This window comes from Hylobates moloch, unplaced genomic scaffold, assembly GCF_009828535.3.
Source record: "Hylobates moloch isolate HMO894 unplaced genomic scaffold, HMol_V3 SCAFFOLD_6, whole genome shotgun sequence".
NCBI lineage: Eukaryota > Metazoa > Chordata > Mammalia > Primates > Hylobatidae > Hylobates > Hylobates moloch.
In genome coordinates, this window is record NW_026652281.1 from 128,519,300 (window position 1) to 128,538,407 (window position 19,108).

At 41.5% G+C, this 19,108-nt stretch overlaps 1 protein-coding gene across 17 annotated transcripts in view; it reads left to right on the forward strand.

Moving 5' to 3' along the window:
- SLC36A1 (solute carrier family 36 member 1) overlaps positions 1–19,108 on the forward strand; it is a 230,218-nt gene that overhangs the window by 158,932 nt on the left and 52,178 nt on the right. For 14 of the 17 annotated variants that reach the window (XM_058440062.1, XM_058440059.1, XM_058440056.1 and 11 more), the window contains 8 exons: positions 2,427–2,517; positions 3,390–3,478; positions 3,952–4,047; positions 6,083–6,167; positions 6,588–6,806; positions 12,496–12,594; positions 15,408–15,574; positions 18,133–18,302. In XM_058440062.1, the coding sequence (XP_058296045.1) occupies positions 2,427–2,517; positions 3,390–3,478; positions 3,952–4,047; positions 6,083–6,167; positions 6,588–6,806; positions 12,496–12,594; positions 15,408–15,574; positions 18,133–18,302 (1,016 nt within the window). Of the gene's footprint in view, positions 1–2,426; positions 2,518–2,935; positions 2,995–3,389; positions 3,479–3,951; positions 4,048–6,082; positions 6,168–6,587; positions 6,807–8,059; positions 8,086–11,469; positions 11,538–12,495; positions 12,595–15,407; positions 15,575–18,132; positions 18,303–18,345; positions 19,105–19,108 lie in introns of those variants that run through there. The other 3 variants (XM_032158417.2, XM_032158412.2, XR_009213860.1) reach the window with 3 other exon arrangements.

Consider the following 19,108-nt stretch of genomic DNA (forward strand, 5'->3'; position numbering starts at 1 on the left):
GGCATGCACCTGGCTACTTTTTTTTTTTTTTTTTTTTTTTGTAGAGATAGGGTTTTGCTATGTTGCCCACTTAGTCTTAAATGCCTGGGCTCAAGTGATCCGCCTGCCTCGGCCTCCCAAAGTGCTTGGATTATAGGCGTGAGCACCATGCCCGACCTGTGAGTTATTTCTTAGTGTGTTCAGTGAGGTTATTTACTAACACTTGATGTTATCAAGCTATTGACTGCTTCGAAGACAGCCTCATTTTATGCTGTTGGGCAAATTTTTCTTCTTGTTGCCCCTCTGAGTTCCATCATATATATCAAGGCTCCGTGCTTCTTCCCCATGCAAACTGAAACCAGCAGACTGAAACTGGCTCTCTAAAGGTGAGCTGGAGTAGTCATTTGCAAAATGTGGTCTGCACACTTTGTGGGCTTCCCAAGACCATTTCAAGAAGTCTATGAGGCTAAAACTCTCTTTATAATAATACTAAGATGTTATCTGCTTTTTCACTTGTGGATATTTGCACTTATAATGTAGAAGCAATGGTGGGTAAAATTGCACTGTAGAATGAATCAAGGCAGTGGCACCAAATTATACTAGTAGTCATTGTATTTTTCACTGCCACACATGCGCAAAGAAAAAAGCCCTTTGCACTTAAGAATGTCTTTGATGAAACAGTAGGATTACTAATATTGAAAAAATTGAGACCTTTCAGTATAGGTCTTTAATATTCTATGTGGCAAAATGGGAAGTATGCATGAAGTACTTCTATGAGTACCAAAATCTGTTACTTGTCTTAAGGCAAAGACCTCGAGTGATTATATGAGTTGTCAACCAAACTTGCTGCCTTTTTTTTTTTTTTTTTTTCATAGAACTGGAAAGAACAACTAACAAACTGTAGGTCATTCAGACCCAAGTACTTATAAGACATTTTCTTGAAAATGAAAGAAATCAGCCCATCACCTCAAGGAAAACAATAGACAATACATATCTGTTGCCCAGAATAAAATTCAAGCTTTCAAGCAAAATTAGGAAAAAAACCCAACTTGTATCCAGTGCCATGAGCTTGATAGCCCCTCTACTTGAAGACTTTTCTGATGAGATTAGTGGTGATATTAACAAATGTGACTTTTTGATATTATTAATATACAATGAAGATGTTAGCATTTGGAAGATCTGTATAAACTCAACCAAAGTATGATGTTAGGAATTCTGCATGGGTAAAAGATCCATTGAAAGAGCAAGATCACCAATGGATTTTTTTTTTTTTTTTGAGACAGACTTGCTCTGTTATCCAGGCTGGAGTGCAGTGGCACAATCTTGGCTCACTGCAACCTCTGCCTCCCGGGTTCAAGCAATTCTTCTGCCTCAGCCTCCCGAGTAGCTGGGATTACAGGTGCCTGCCACCATGCCCAGCTAATTTTTGTATTTTTAGTAGAGATGGGGTTTCACCATGTTGGCCAGGATGGTCTCAATCTCTTGACCTTGTGATCAAGACCTCCCAAAGTGCTGGGATTACAGGCATGAGCCACCGCACCTGGCTTGAGTTTTTTTTTTTGTTTGTTTGTTTTTTTTAATACTAAGTGTATCAGGGACTTCTGGCCTCTTATGGTATGGTGTGACTTTTATGCTGTTCACTTTGTATCTTTCTGTTACTGGGTTTGGGGCTTCTGTTTTTTGTTTTTTTTTTAATTTCCTCTGTTCTCTTACCAGTGTTTGTCCGTCATTGTTTGGTTTGTCATCCTCTGTTGCAGTTTTGGAATCTGAGTCTTTTGTTTTTTTTGAGATGGAGTCTCCCTCTATTGCCTAGGCTGGAGTACAGTGGCGCGCTCTTAACTCACTGCAACCTCTGCCTCCCGGGTTCAAGCGATTCTCCTACCTTAACCTCCTGAGAAGCTGAGATTACAGGTGCATGCCGCTATGCCTGGCTAATTTCTGTATTTTTAGTAGAGACGGGGTTTCGCCTTGTTGGCCAGGCTGGTCTCAAACTCCTGACCTCAGGCGATCCACTGCTTCGGCCTCCCAAAGTAGTGGGATTATAGGCATAAGCCACTGTGCCCGGCCAGGTCTGAGCCTTTATAGTGGTCAGTTCAGTGGTTAGAACCAGACCCAAATACACTTGGAAAGGATAGAGTGTCTGAAGAAAGTTGGAGCACCCCTCTGGTCTAATCTCTGAGAGAAGGGATTCTCAGAAATGTCACAGAGAGTGGAGACTTACAGCACAGTGGATAAGAGGGGGAGCTCTGGAGTCAGACTGCCCAGATTTGAATCCTGCCCCAGCCCTTTACTAGGTATGTGACCTTGAGCAAACTGCTTCATCATCTATAAGATAAAATCTTACAGGGTTGTTGTGGAAATAAAATAAGATAATGCATATAAGCACTGAGATCCTAATAAAAGTTAACTGTCATGGTTATCATTTCCTTGGCTGTCTTCCACTTCAGATGGTTCCAGACCTTGATCCACCTGTTAAAAGGCAACATTGGCACAGGACTCCTGGGACTCCCTCTGGCGGTGAAAAATGCAGGCATCGTGGTAAGGGTCTCCATCAGTGCGGGGAAGTGGTGACAAATTTTAGGAGGTAGCTTTTTGTTGTTGTTAAAATGTACTTGCTTTAAAACATTTTAAATAGAGAAGCAATTTTTTAAAATCAGTTGACAAAAAGCGGAATTCAGACATTCATTCACTTAAAGATATTTATTGAGAGTGTTCTGTGTGTTAGGCACTGTTCTAAGCTCTTAGAATACATCAGTGAATTAAATATTCCTGCCCTCATGGAGCTTACTTCATGGTGGAGAGGATGTACTGAGATGGCTCAAGCAGTTTCTGTCAATAATATGAACTAATGAGTTAGTTACAGATGTCTGCCCATTTTCTACACGGTCCCCCATGCCCTGTTCCTAAATGGCCAACTGCAAAAATCTTATGTCTTCTTTTTGTGATTTACCTCCAGTTGACTGCCTGCCCAAAGCCATTCCGGTTTCTTTTGGAGTTGAAGAGATGCTCAGAGATGTGGGTTGCCCTTAGCTAAGTGCAGTCTTTTCTTGATCTGGCATTGCTGTAAAGATAACTTACCTGTCTCACCTCACATCCCTTAGCCCAGCTCTTCCCACAGTCACAGGAGCCTTCTATTCTGCTGACATGCACCATTCTCGGAACAGACTTATCTCATGTCCTTCTTCTCCACATGACTAAATCTCTCGAAAATGTGCTAAAGTTCAGTAGCGCCCATCTCACAGAGCTAATCTCCATGATCATATTTCTCTCTCTAATGCTGGGCCCAAAGTTTTGTAACTGAGAAGTGCCTTAGTAGCTTTTTAATCCTTTGCAAACTGAGTGTCCATTGGGTTCACTCCTAATTCTACCTACTTTTCTGTCTCTCTTTTGCCTGCAATATCTGTCCCCAGATGGGTCCCATCAGCCTGCTGATCATAGGCATCGTGGCCGTGCACTGCATGGGTATCCTGGTGAAATGTGCTCACCACTTCTGCCGCAGGTGAGAGCCCTCTGAGCCACCTCTCAAGTGACACATTGTCCTTTTGGGTTCTGTTATCAACCCTAAAAATGAGCACTGATGCAGACCACTCTCAATTCTTTACACTGGTTGGAGGTGTAGTGGTTTATGATTGCGGGGTTTTCTTTTCCCTGGTTATTTTTGTGTTCTTTTCTGGCTCATTATCGTCTGTTAAATTTACTTATGCCCAGTGGATACTACATTCTAATTTCATGGGCGTTGTAATGTTTACCCCATTGAAATGATTCTACCAGATGGTTGTTAATTATAATAAAAGTAACCATCCTGTCGACTGAATACTTCTGATCTTTGGAAGCATGAGATACAGGACTCAGAGTGGTACCTCCAGGGTGAGAGATGGGAACCGGCCCAGGTCTCAGTGGCTCCATTTGTTCTGTCATTGTCATTGTCTAATCCACGTGCTCTGCCCTTCCCCTTCCCTCCTCCTCTTCCAGGCTGAATAAATCCTTTGTGGATTATGGTGATACTGTGATGTATGGACTAGAATCCAGCCCCTGCTCCTGGCTCCGGAACCACGCACACTGGGGAAGGTAACTGATTTCCTCCTTCCTTTCACCTGTGGCCTCCCAGTGTGAGGCCTTCAGATGGGGAGGTGCAACGTGGGAGACAGTGTAAAGCGTGGAGAGAGTGCTGTTTGGGTCAGTTGCCTAGGGCTGTGGCTCAGCTCCGCTGGTAGTAAGCTCTGTGAGCTGGGGCTGGGTAACCCCTTTTTCCCTTGGGTTTCAGTTTTCTCATCAGGAAAGCATGGGGCCTGGCCTAAATGGTCTCTAGAGCCATTCCAGCTTTGGTGGTCTATGACCAGTGATTGTTTTTGATTCACTCGTTTGTTCAACAAATGTATTTAAGCACTATCTTATAAATGGAACCAAACAGTTCTAGGTAAGAAGGGAAGATTTCCTGAAGTAAATTATGTGGTTCCTACCCTCCAGAGGCTTGTAGTCTGTGTAAGGAAAAGGATAATGTGGGAAGAGAAGCCGGGGAACCAGATAAGAGACCAGTAGTGGGAGACACCTGTAAGAAGAAAGTGTCGTGAGCTAGGAGTACATCCTCAGTGCTCAGACAGGGAGGAACTTTAAAGATTCCCTTGTTGGCTGTGCCAGGTGAGAAATGCACATGAGAGCTGGGAGAGAAGGCTTCAGGAGAAGGTGAGGTAAACTAGAGCAGGGTGTGGAGATGAGTTGGAGGTGGGAAGTATTTGCAAATTTCTCCTTACGGTAACTCTCAGATGTTTGGAGGGAAATATTATGTTTGTTTTCTATATTTAAATATAGGAAATTGATACTATCAAGGGCTAAAAATTCTTAAAAAAAAGATGAATCATATTAAAACTATGTTCTCTAGAAAAGTTCCTTTTTGTGGTCATAGAGGAAACTTACTTTCATTCATAGTCACCTTTATCCTGTGATGCAGATTATATAGTTCTTTTTGCCAAATTATTTTCTGTAACTGGGAGAAGCTAGATTGCCAAGTGACCTCCATGAGTTGGGTGGTTGTTAATTCTTCCTTTCATTCTTTCTTACTGCTTCCTTCCTTCCTCCCTCCTTCCCTCCTTTCCTTCCTTCCTTTTAATAAAATGTGTGTTATTTTAATGTGTGCTCATAGTAAAAACTTTGTTTTGATCAAGATAGGAGATAAAGTAAAAAGCGAAAGAAAATTTTGTCACAGTTGCATGGGTAGCCTTTTGGAATTTGTTGTATAAGTAGAAACATACACGTGTTCTTAAAGTTTTTTGCACAGATTGACCATACTGTGTATACTGTTTGGAAACTTGCTTTTTCCCCTTAAACGTCTGAGACGTTTTTCTCTATCAGCACATAGAGATTTAACACATTCTTTTTAACTGCAGTGTAATGTTCCATTTAAGAATGGTCTATAATTTAATCACTCTCCTTTTGATGATCCTTTAGGTTGTTACCAGCTGCTATTGTTCAACCAGCAGTCTGTTTTTGGTACATCAGTTTCTGTTTCTGTGTCCTTAATGTGGGACTTGGTTGGTTCTTGTATCCAAGTTATAGAGACAGTGAAGGGGACTGCTTCCTGGTGTTTTATGTCAAGGGCTCCCTGTAACTTTAACAAAAAAAAGTGTGAGATGGGATAGGTGGGCAGACGTGTAGAGAGGAGGCTAAGAGGCTGGGCAGTGGTCATGGTGTCTGTGTATGTTTCTGACCTCATGCGTCATTCCAGACGAGAAGCCAGGAAGGGGATGTCGGAAACCACGCAGATAGCACCTCCCTCACCTTCTTCCCAAAGCCCCAGACCAGTGGCACCTAGCATGGTTTCTTCTCCTGCCAGGGCATGCTCATTCTTGTCACTGCCAGGAAGGGTCTGTGATGGCTCGGGGAAAAGCACTGTTAAAAAAAACACTTAATGGGTACAAGGTACACTGTTTGGGTGATGGTTACACTAAACGCCCAGATGCTACCACTATGCACTATATCCATTTAACAAAACAGCACTTGTACTCGCTAAATCTGTTAAAAAACAAAAGCAAAAAACACCTCCCCTTCTGGGAGCATTGCATTTGTATTGTAACAGTCTTTGTATTCCTTCCTTCCCCATCTCCAGACGTGTTGTGGACTTCTTCTTGATTGTCACCCAGCTGGGATTCTGCTGTGTCTATTTTGTGTTTCTGGCTGACAACTTTAAACAGGTAAGCACCTGGTTAAAAAAAAAAAAAAAAGAAAAATGGAGAGAGAATGTCAAAAGATTATTGAAATTTTTGTTTAGGATTTTTTCCAAACCAGCTTTTGTCAACAAAAGAGTTAAAGTTTTCATATTTTACATAGAACTATGTCTTCTATTTGATTCCCATGGAAAGAGCTCGGGCATAGAGAAACCGCCACATGTCTTGTCCATCCTCCTGTCCTAGGTACATATGATCAAACCTAGCTCGGACAATTGGGTTGCTGATGATAGTCGTGAAGATCTCTAAAGATGGCTCACTGGCCACAGATTCTAAAAGGCCTTGTTCACACACCTGAGCCTTTCCTCAGGAACCTCTTCAGCAGAGGATCCACCGGCCTCTGTTGTTTGAGAGGTGTTTCCGTTTTCTTCCTTCCCCTCATTCTAGGTGATAGAAGCAGCCAATGGGACCACCAATAACTGCCACAACAATGAGACGGTGATTCTGACACCCACCATGGACTCACGACTCTACATGCTCTCCTTCCTGCCCTTCCTGGTGCTGCTGGTTTTCATCAGGAACCTCCGAGCTCTGTCCGTCTTCTCCCTGTTGGCCAACATCACCATGCTGGTCAGCTTGGTCATGATCTACCAGTTCATTGTTCAGGTACATGCCTAGGCCCTCCCCTATCATCTTGATTCAATATTTTAAAAAAGCCAGGCGTGGTGGCTCACGCCTGTAATCCCAGCACTTTGGGAGGTCGGGGTGGGTCAGGAGTTTGAGACCAGCCTGGCCAACATGGAGAAACCTGTCTCTACTACTAAAAATACAAAAATTAGGTGTGGTGGTGTGGGCCTAATCTCAGCTACTTAGGAGGCTGAGGCAGGAGAATCGCTTGAACCTGGGAGGCGGAGGTTGCAGTGAGCTGAGATCATGCTACTGCACTCCGGCCTGGGCAACAGAGCAAGACTTTGTCTCAAAAAACAAACAAATAAAAAAAAAAAAAAAAAAAAAAAAAAAATATATATATATATATATATATATATATATTTACATATATATGTGTATATATTATTATATTTTACATATATTTACATGTATATTTTACATATATATGTAATATATTAATATTATATGTAAGTAGAATGTAAATAGTTATATGTTACTACTGGTATATCTAGATTAGAGGTTCTGTTCTTGGGCCCTGTTGACATTTTGGGATGGATAATTCTTTGCTATGGGGCTATCCTGTGCATTGTGGGGTGTTTAGCAGCATCTCTGGTCTCTACTCATTAGGTACCAGTAGCAATCCCTCCATGAGTTATGACAACCAAAAATGTCTCCAGACATTGCCAAACCTTCCTGGGGGGCAAAATCGCCCCCCGACCCAGGGAGTACTGGTTTAGACTTTTTTCAATTAGATGGTTAATTCATGATCATTGTATATAATTGGAAAATAGAGGAACATATTAAGATTAAAATAAAAAATAATTTTTTTAAACTGTATTTAGATAAGTAATTCCTAATCAACTCCAGTTAATTTTTATTTGTCAAAATTATAAATTCACTTGTTCCCTGCCCTCACTTAGCCCATGCAGGCAAGTCTGTGAGGTGGCATGAGAGAGAACATCTGTATATAGATGGGTAGAAAATCAGGCTGAGAAAAATGTGCCCTTAAACACTATGGCTGTTTGTGAAAATGACAGTGCATTTTCTAAGGCTTGAGAAAGAGAAAAAAAAGTAAAAGCGGGTAAATAAAAGCATAACTTAAAAAAAATACTTAAATTCAATTCTCCAAATAATTCATCAGTACGTATTCATTAAAATGCAGACAATACAAATACCTCTTGAATACCACGTCCCCACCTCGAGTCTCCTCTCAGGGACCCGCTGTATGTGATTGGTCTGTCTCATTCTAGATCCTGTGAATGGATTTACAGCCCATGTAAATATATTGAGAAATACATTGAAATATATTTTGTTTTCGTTTTTGAAACATAATTTTTTAAAGTTATATGTTCATCTACCTTGCTTTTTTCTGCCTTAAGAATGCCTTAGCGAGCCTGGCAGGTTAGTATTCCTGGTTCTACCTTGTTGTTGTTAGTTGCCACATTGTATCACAGCAAAGAGATTTGCTGCCATTTATTTAACCAGTCCCCACTCAGTGGCTATCAGGTCATGGATAATTTTTAGTATTATTTCAGTATTAAGACAGTGAGATGTTCTTATACATTCCTTTTTGTGGACTTGTATAAATACTTCTTTAAAATATTTGTCTAGATGTGTAATTGCTGAAGAGTGTGCACTTTTGATTTTTTTTTATGTTACCAAGTTGTTTTTTCCAAAAGCTATTTCCTAATTTCATAGAGACTCCCTTCCACAGTATTTAAGTGCCCATTTTTTCACCCTTACTAATACTGGATGTATTAGTATTATTTATATTAGTATTCTTTATCTATATATATGATATGTTAGTATTTATATATAGTATAATTATATTAGTATTATTTTGGTCAGTCTGACAGGTGAATATTATCTCATTTTCATACAGTCTGCTTAACAGTGACCCAGTCACCCACTGATATAGTTTCCAGGAAGACAGTGGCTCATAAAAAGCAGGACTTCTTGTGCTAAGCAAATGACATTAATAATTTAGATTAACATTGTGCTCTGTGAGTATTGACTGTTTTTTCATCATGGTAAGTCAGATGAATGGCAGATATTGACTATTCTTCTGCAGAACTATTTTTTTAAACATAAATAGTTCTTCACGTCCCTTTTTTATGAGACTGGAAGGAGGGCCTGTGAATGCACTATAGACCATTTCCATTACCAAACAAGGAAGGGTAAATATTTACCCATGATTTCATGTTGTAATTAGAACTCTCAAGAGCACCTAGGATATACTCCAGTGTACACTAAAGATGAATTGAGTGAGGCCACCCACCATAGACAGACACACCTGCTGCATTTACTTTTAAATCATTGCAGGTAGTCGGGCTGTGGTGGTTGCTATGATCAGAGGGCTGGGATAAGAATTTGTGTTCTTGTAGCATCTCAGTCCCATCCAACTGGTAGTATCCATTCAGAGTGATGTCTATGCATAGTACAACCAGGACACAGAGCAATGTCTGCATAAGGGCAGCCCTGCTGATTTCTTGAGAGCAATTCCGAGTCTTCCTCTGAGCTTAGCCAGAAGTTGTGCTGTGATCAAATAGTGCCGTCTGCCCGGAGTACAGCATGGGGGAAGAGATTTGGCTGTGTTTTGACGTAGTCACTGCCCATAGTGTTGTAATTGCTTCATTTTGATGTGTCATACAGCTAAAGATGCTCCCTCTAGGTCATTTTTGTTGCTGCTGCCTCTGCTGCTTGTTACTACTATTCTGTTTTGGCATTTTGCTCCACTTACCATGAGGATTCCCCTACTGTTCAATGTTTCTGAATTTTTTCCCTAATCCTAAGCATGTACATGACTGTTCCTCTTGCCTCTCATGCATGTGCCATTGTAGGTAGCAGACCAAGGTCTTCCACAGAGAGCAGGTTCCTCTCTGTCTTGAGCATTGGCGTCTCAAATGGAACAGTTCTGGGCAGAGTGCTTTGCACAGAGGGGGCTCCCAATAAATGTTTTATCACTGCATATCGTTGCTTCTGAGATGTATTTTTTCATAGTTATAACAGTTTCAGGATTGCAAGAGTACATCTCACAATCCATGTGTACCTTTAACAGCATTTTCTGAAAATACTGTTATTATAATTGATAATATGGTAAGACCTCACTTAATATCATTGATACGTTCTTAGAAACTGCAATACGTTAAATGTATGTATAGCGAAATCAGTTTTTTTCTCATCAATGTTATAACAAAACAGCGTTGAAGGAAGTGACCGTACGTCATTTCACTTAAAGTCTCAGTTTCCAAGAACCTGTTGACGACAAGGGAGGACTTGCTGTGTTGTAGAATTGAGGAGATATGTTGATAATGAGCTGATTTTAACATGTATGTTTCTTTATAAATTAAACTTTTCTCATTTAGTTGGTTGGGTCAGTAGCAATCAGTAAGTATGTAGAATAATACACTTCTTCTGCTGGCCTCATTCCCACAATATCCCCACATATGGATTATGAAATTCCCAGTCTGATACTTGAATCTGATCTGATGTATGAATAAGAGCAGGAGTCATTCGCTAACCAACAGATAGCACCTGTTTCCAATAACTTAGGTTACATTTGTGACTCAGGAATAATTACAGGGCACTCTTGCTCTCAAATCCCATTGTAGAGGAAAAATACCTATTACCCTGTCTTCATTCCAGGTATTGAAATGCTTCTTACAAAGAGATCTAACAGATTTCTTAGCAGGGGCCCAGGGAAACATATTTATTTAATTGTTTTTATTTTTTCAAAAGCAATATCACTGCTTTGAAATCTTTCAAAGAGAAGACTGTTATAGAGATTAATAATGGATCTCCTTTTACTCACCTGAAATTATTCCGAAGCCTGTTAAGAGCATGCCCCGTATTATCCAAATATCCATACAGTTAAGTCAATTTTAAAACATTGTAAAAGGCTGTTTTAACATCAATTTTTATTTTAATCGAAGCAACGTATACATGTGGTTTAGAAAACCAAATTGTAAAAAGACAGCAGCTTTGAATCCCTCCTCCCCACCCTGCCCCTTCCACACAGTCTGTTACTGGAGACTGTTGTTCGGTGGAGGATTTTGTGACTATACCTCTGTCTTAGGGTTCTCTAGAGGGACAGAACCAATAGGATTGATGTACATATATAGGTGAGTTTATTAAGGAATATTAACTCACGTGATCACAAGTTTCCACAATAGGCCGTCTGCAGGCTGAGGAGCAAGGAAGCCAGTCCGAGTCCCAAAGCTGAAGAACTCGGGGTCTGATGTTTAAGAGCAGGAAGTATCCAGCACAGGAGAAAGATGTAGCCTGGGAGGCTAAGCCAGTCTAGCCTTTTCACATTCTTCTGCCTGCTTTTTAATCTGGCCACTGGCCGAGCTGGCAGCTGATTAGATTGTGCCCATCCAGATTAAGGGTAGGTCTGCCTTTCCCAGGCCACTGACTCAAATGTGGCAACACCCTCACAAACACACCCAGGAACAATACTTTGCCTGCTTCAATGCAATCAAGTTGACACTCAGTATTAACCATCACAACCTCCTTCCTTATACAACCTTAACATTGTACCTGCAGTTAACAGTTGCCCTTTTTTTGGCCTATTTTTTAAAACATTCTTTTTGCTCCTTCTCCCCACATGTTCCAACACTCCTGTTATGTGCTTCTTGGTAATACTTTCAAATGGCTCAAGTTCATTGATGAGAATTTTAAAAAGGAGAAGAAAAGAAGAGGAAAAAGGAAGAGAACCATTCTAAAAATGTACCACTTTGTGATCCCTTCCAGCTTTATCTTTGGTGTTTATGTAGTTGTATCAGAGTGAATATATAAATTAAAATTTTCTTCTCACTAATATTTCATAAGTAGTTTTTCATGTTCTACTCAGTTACGTCAATTTTTACTTTTTAATAGTGCATACTGGCCGGGCGCAGTGGCCAACGCCTGTAATCCCAGCACCTTGGGAGGCTGAGGCAGGCAGATCACTTGAGATCAAGAGTTCACAAACAGCTTGGCCAACATGGTGAAACCCTGTCCCTACCAAAAATATACAAAAAATAGCCGAGTGTGGTGGCACGCACCTGTAGTCCTAGCCACTCGGGAGGCTGAGGCACGAAGAATTGCTTGAACTCAGGAGGCAGAGGGAGGGTGCAGTGAGCCGAGATCTCGCCACTGCACTCCAGCCTGGGTGACAGAAGGAGACTGTCTCTAAATAAATGAATAAGGCGACTCTGTCGATAGATAGATAGATAGATAGATAGATAGATAGATAGATAGATAGATAGATAGATAGAGTATATATTCTGTGGTTTAGCTGGTATGTTGTTAATTACTTAACTGATCCCTTGTTTGGGAGCGTTTATGTTGTTTTCAGTTACTTTATTAAATAGCTTTGCTCAGTGTTTTTCATCTTCTGATTTTTTTTCTACTTGAATTCAGTTTCTGGGGATGGGATTACCTAGTGAAAGCATGTGACTCTTTTTATGCAAGCCCCAACATTTGAGTTTTTAATAGTATCTTGGGCTTGTCTTTCCCCCAGACAAGTGGGTTTTTCTTAGCCTGAAGAGAAAAACGTTAAATGTCCCTAAATCATCTGTCAGGTATTAGACTTTCTTCCTTTAGAGAATCTTGGATTTGTTAAAAGGTATGACCTCTCTGATTCAGAGTTCAAATCTTGAATTTCTGTATAGCCTTTTGCTTTGTTTTGCTTTCTCTCTTTCAGAGGATCCCAGACCCCAGCCACCTCCCCTTGGTGGCCCCCTGGAAGACCTACCCTCTCTTCTTTGGCACAGCGATTTTTTCATTTGAAGGCATTGGAATGGTAAGAGCTGCACTGTGATTTGGGCTAGTGTTCTCTAGTGCCCTTAGTGTCCTCCAGGTCTGTTTCAAGGAATGCTGAGGAAACATTGTTAGAAATTATCTTCTGGCTGGGTGCGGTGGCTCACGCCTGTAATCTCAGCACTTTGGGAGGCTGAGGCCAGTGGATCACTTAAGGTCAGGAGTTCGAAACCAGCCTGGGCAACATGGTGAAACCCCATCTCTACTAAATATACAAAAATCAGCTAGGCATGGTGGCACACGCCTATAATCCCAGCCACTCGAGAGGCTGAGGTAGGAGAATTGCTTGAACCGGGGAGGCGGAGGTTGCAGTGAGCCAAGATCACGCCACTGCACTCCAGCCTGGGTGACAGAGCGAGACTCTGTCTCAAAAAAAAAAAAAAAGAAATTATCTTCTGTAACTCACTGGTCAGTTAGTGAATAGTGTTTCGGGGATTCCATTGAGATTTCCCAGCTTCAACTTTTCAAGACAAATTATATGTAATTTTAAAATGTTTACATTCAAGGCCCCTTCACTGCACACTCATCTCCTATGTGTGCAGTAAGGAATAGCATATGGCAGTCAGGAAGGCAGGGTCTAGAGTCAGACTGACACGGTGGTAAGTCCTGGCTCTGCCATAGAGTAGCTGTGTCACCTTGAGCAAGGGCTTCATCTCTTTGAGCCTTCATTATTTGTTCCTGTAAAGTGAGCTTAATGATTCGTAGTTATTAGGATTAAATGAGATATGTGCAAAGTGCTTTGCACAGACCCTGACACATGGTAAATGTTTAATAGATTTTTATTTTATTAATAATGTTATTTTATTATTGAATCAATAAATGTATGAATAATTTCTCTGCCCTACAACATTAGTTTGGTGTATTTTCTGCATTCGAAAGAGCAGCCTTCACTCCTGGCTCAGCATTCTGTGATTTCACCAAATGCTTTTCCTAAAAAGGAATCTACCCCTCACTTTTACCTAATTTGAATTTTATTTGTATTTTTCATAATAATGGTACAAAACTCTTCTCTGAAGAAAGTTACTCCTGGCCAAGGGCACCACAAATGGGAAGAGCCTCCTACCTGCATGGCACTTCTTTCTCTTTTTTGATTTCCGAGACACCTTATTTGCTTTTAAGAAAACCTAGAAGCTGTACACATTTTTTGTCAAAATCGTGAGAAATCACCCAGGTGGTGTTGATGGAACACGTTGAAGCTCTGACATCATGGGGGAGGCTTTGGGAGTGATCACGTGTAAATCACTGGTCTCCTTGAGGTTTTATACCTTGCCCTATGCTCTATCTTAGGGCTTTTCATTGCCCATGAAGAGTGTCTCACTGTAATTCAGAAACACAGATGGTTTCCTGCTGCTGGGGCAGAGTCCTGAGTGGGCCCATATTTCAGCAGTGAGAAAGAGATCCCAAGAACTCAGGACTGGAAAGAAGAGGCAGAGAAAGTGTGGAAAGATGCCCAGAGACCTCAGGTTCCTGGGCATCCTAAGGGACTTTGTGCTAAATTTTTAGTAGCTTTCCCTAACAGCACAGTGCAGAAATTGTTTGCTTGGTTTCATTACTCAAGACTTGTACACAAAGTTATTCTGCAAACATTATTTGTTTTCAAGATTTCTTTGTATTTCTATTTTTTTTACAATAGAGAGAGAACACTGCTAGATTGACTCTTAGTTTTGGATCTAGGGCTTGTTCATTGCATCAGGGTAAAGTGCCAGGCTGCACACTGTGTATTCACCATGTGCTATGTGTTCATGCAGCTGTCACAGGCCAGATATGGGCTCCCTGCCCTCTGGCTCTTTGTATTCTTGGTATGAAGGGAACTGACAGATACATTTAGAAGCTGTTTCTAATGGATGTGGATTAACTGGAGCTGGAGCAGGTGGTGGGGGACACTGGGGGCCCCTGGGAGCCCCAGGCCTGCAGCAGGATTGTGTTGGTGTGTGCAGCACAGACCTATTGTGCCTCATGGCTGCAGGCACTGCAGGAAAATAAGTGTAATAACAAGATCAAAGTTTGTGGCACAGCTAGACATTGCCCAGTGTTGCTCTTCCTTATTAGCCGTGCCAGACCCAGTTGATGGCAGACTGTGAAGATCCTCACAGTCACACCTGCCGTTTTCCCAATTCCTAAATGAACTCATTTTCATAGGGGCCTTTCCTTTGCTTTTACCAAAGTTAAAGAATGTCCTCTGTTATGAAAGGAGGCAGCAAAGGTCAGTGGTTTGTAATAGGAGTCTGGAAACTGGGCATTGTTAAGCACCCATGTCTCGAGATCCTCTATGAGGCCATGCTGCCTTTTGCACTGCAGTTTCTCTCACTTGGAGGTTTAACTTGTCACTGCTCGTGCTTGCCCCTGTTGAGCTAGAGTGGCAGTTTTCCCTGACCTATATTTTGCATTCTTTAGACAGGTTAACAGGAAGCTGTGATCTCAGGTTAGATGCCAGGTGGGCATGACATGAGAGGGCCTTCTGGTTGCCATGTGGCCTCACTCACAGGGCAAGGGACATTCCCAGCCTGCAGGGATCCTGCAGCAGGAGGACAGAGCACTGGCCTGAGCTAGGAGTCCTGGGCTCGTGTCCTGCCCACCCTTACTTGTAGGACTTCCTAGCTAGGCAGTGGGCTGCAGAGTCCCTTCTAGTCCCAAGAGCGTAACGTCTGATGAAATAACTTTATTTAAAGAGCAGATGTGCTTCTGGAGAATTCTGGGGCTAAAAGAGTTACTTTTTTTCTGAGGATTTTTTTTTTTCTCGGCCAATAACTTTGCTTTTTTCTGCACTTTCTCTCCTCTCTCACTACTCTCTCACAGGTTCTGCCCCTGGAAAACAAAATGAAGGATCCTCGGAAGTTCCCACTCATCCTATACCTGGGCATGGTCATCGTCACCATCCTCTACATCAGCCTGGGGTGTCTAGGGTACCTGCAATTTGGAGCCAATATCCAAGGCAGCATAACCCTCAACCTGCCCAACTGCTGGTACGTGGAGGGAGGATGGAAACCTAGGAACACTGGATATTTTTAAAAACTAATGGGTCACAGTGTGGATTCTTCCTCTTACTTATCTCTTAAACCAGCCCACTTCACTCTAGCCCACCATCCCCTGCCACTGCCAGCTCTCACTGGCTGCCCTGGACTGCATTCTGTTTGGGGAATTCATGTAGAGCCTTCTGCTGAAGCCATTGGTGCTGATCAGCCAATGGATAAGCCATTTCTCCTTGGAATTCCTAAGCTCAGAAGGACCGAGTATCTGGTCCATTCATGGTAAACCATTCCAAATAGACAGGGAGATGGGAGGGCAAACCTGCATTTGATTCCCAGCATCGATCGTGCCTCTCCGTTGGTAGTAACAGGCTTGATGTGCAGGTGGGAGCATCTCACTGTGAGCTGGGGATTGTTGGGAGTCCTTTCGTACCTCTCTTGCATTGGTGAATGTATTATAGGGAAATAGTGAGCCATATTGAAATGCTTCCTGAAAAGGTAGATGTCCCAGGGCATGTGCAGAGCAACCATCCTGTTTTGAAGATGAATCATCTCATGGTGGAGAGCAGCTGTTAGCAGACACTGAGAAGCTTGTTGAGTGCTCTGCGGATCAGAATCAGCTTTCAGTCTAGGCTGGCTGATCTGCCTGGGTGTGCTTTTTATTTTGTTTTGTATTGTTTTATTATTTTATATTTTTTAAGCCAACAGCACTCAGTATTTCCAGGGGCTTTCCCATTCAAGTACAAACCAGGCTTGACCCTGCTTAGCTTCCAAGATCAGATGAGATTGAGCACATTCAGAATGGTATGGCTATAGACCTGGATTCGCTTTTTATTTTTTTAAGTTCTTTTTCAGTTGATTTTAACTCGTGAGGCATACTAATTATATATATGGATGCAGTATGTGTGACATTTGGATACATATGTACAATGTGCAATTATCAAATCAGGGTAATTGGCATATACGTCTGGTGCCTACTTTTAAATTTCCAAATGTTTCTGCCCTTCCAAGAAGGAAGAGGCAGGTGGTAGCTTGGTGTAACTGTGTCATCTTTCCCTGGAAGATAAATGGATTGGGAGCAACAGAAGCAGCCCACATGATCTGAAGCCATAGAGGAGCATCTGTCTTCTTTCCTAACACCCCAAACCCAGCTGCTGTAACTCTTCTGCCTCCATTTGGGTGTAATTTATTTGGCTATCCCTGCAGGTGTCACTCTCCTGAGGCCAGACTTCACAGCTCTCCAGAGGCTTTGGGGCTGCTTTGAGTTTAATGATAGAGCCACTGGATGATTTTTCCAAAGAGTTTTTATTGTCTATTCGTGGAGCAAGTATTACCTTTTGCCATACTCAGTCTTTACAAGGTTGTTCTCCTGCTTATAGCATAAGAACATCTTCTAGATTTTAAATTCAACCACAGAGAAACTCAAGGCACATATACACAGTCTGTATTAGCACATTTAAATAGATTTCCAACAAGGGAGGACAAATGTTTCTTGCTGCTTAACATATGAGGGTCTGGTTTAAAGTGGAGCTTTGCTTAGGGACAGAGACCTTTCCTTTTAATGGCCAAGTCAGATCTGTAAGTTGATCACAGACTTTTTTCCTACTCTGTGCAGTCAAGGCACTGGAGTGATAAAATAGGGATATCCCGTGGTGAGTTACCTCTTTTTTGGAAGCTACACTTGAAGCAGTAGTAGGAAGAGAGCCATAGTGGTATGGAAAGATGGAATTCTGCTCTGGCCTCTTGGTCCTGCAGTGTCTTCATCTAATTCTAGGGACACTGACTTGGATGGGACAGGTATAAATAGGCTTGAGACATTTTAATTGCATTTTTGTTTTTATTTTTGAAGGCATATACACCGATATGCCCATGGCAAAGATTCAGATTTTCAAAAGGTATATAGACAGCATTAAGCTTCCACCCCTCGCCCTCCACTCTAGTTCCCAATTTTACAATTTCCCATTTCAGAGGCAACCATATTCCCAGTTTCTTTTTTTGTTTGTTTGTTTTTTTTGAGATGTTCAGTGTATGTAAGATTGTCATGTGGGGCGAGGGTGTGTTTTTTCCTCCTTTTTCTTTTTTAGGACAGATTGTAGCATTCTGTAGATACTGTATTGCTTCATGCTTTTTTCACTTAAAAAAGTGATATAAAACTGTCCCCATGATAGTGATATACTATGTCATGTGATAGAGTGATATATCATGGGGATAGTTTCGTATCACACTATCACACCTAGAGTTCTGCCTCATACTTTGTTGAAAGCTATATGGGGGCACCACGATTTATCTAACCAGTTCCCACTGGTTAACATTTAAATTGTTTTCAGTCTTTCCTTCTTAAATAATGCTGCAGTGAGATATTTTGAATATAAGCTTTTGTGTACCTGTGCGAGGATATCTGTGGGATAAATTTCTAGGCATGAAATTGCTGGGTGCGAAGGACATGTGGGTTTGTATCCTTCATAAGTGTCAACAAATCGCAATGGGACCATTTTGCACTCTTGCTGATGATGTGTGCTGAGCAGGCTTGGAATGTCTCCTGTCTGTCTCGGCAGGTTGTACCAGTCAGTTAAGCTGCTGTACTCCATCGGGATCTTTTTCACCTACGCGCTCCAGTTCTACGTCCCGGCTGAGATCATCATCCCCTTCTTTGTGTCCCGAGCGCCCGAGCACTGTGAGTTAGTGGTGGACCTGTTTGTGCGCACAGTGCTGGTCTGCCTGACATGTGAGTAGAAGATGATAATTGCCTTGTTTGTTTTTCCCTAAAGGGCACCCAGTCTGCAGGCTTTCATGAGAAAAGACAGTATGTGTTGTAGTGAAGCTGGCTATGTTTGTGACAGAGAACCTGACCCATGGCGTCACTTTCAGCATTGAGGCACCTCCAGATGGGGAAGTGAATTAATTACATATGTACTGTAAAGAACATGGGAATGAGGACAGTGGTTTATGTATAGATAGGGTATGAAATGCTGTGGAGATGGTTATCATTCAGAGTAAAGACATGCAATTACTATCCCATATTAAATAAGGTAAAGGTCTGAAAGCCATTTAACCCATATCTGTAATGAGTATAAGTTACTTTGATGAAGGGTACTTATTTGCTTTTTCAAATAGTTGTTTTTCCACTGTGACAAGTTGCTCCTTAGATTTCCTTTAGATGCTATATGATAATATTCTAGACATTTTTTAATGTCAATCTTACTAAATATGTTTCAGAAAATTTCTATTGATTAACCTAGGTATTTGATTGATCACTTGTGTTTTATTCTTCTTCTCTCAACCCCATTCCCAGGAGTGTAAGTTAAAAGACAGGATATCCTTCTGTTTACTGTGGCTGAAAACTAGTGACATTTAGAAAATAAAAGTAAATTTTTTTTTGTAGCTTCTGTGAGTTGGTAGAGAACCCCTGAGGAAATCGGTCTATAACAGCTACTTTAAGTTTCTAAGAGATTTGCAATTGTTTTCCAAATTCAAATGCTTAAAAGCATAGATTCCTCTTTTTGGCTCTATTTGGCTTTTTTTTTTTTTCTT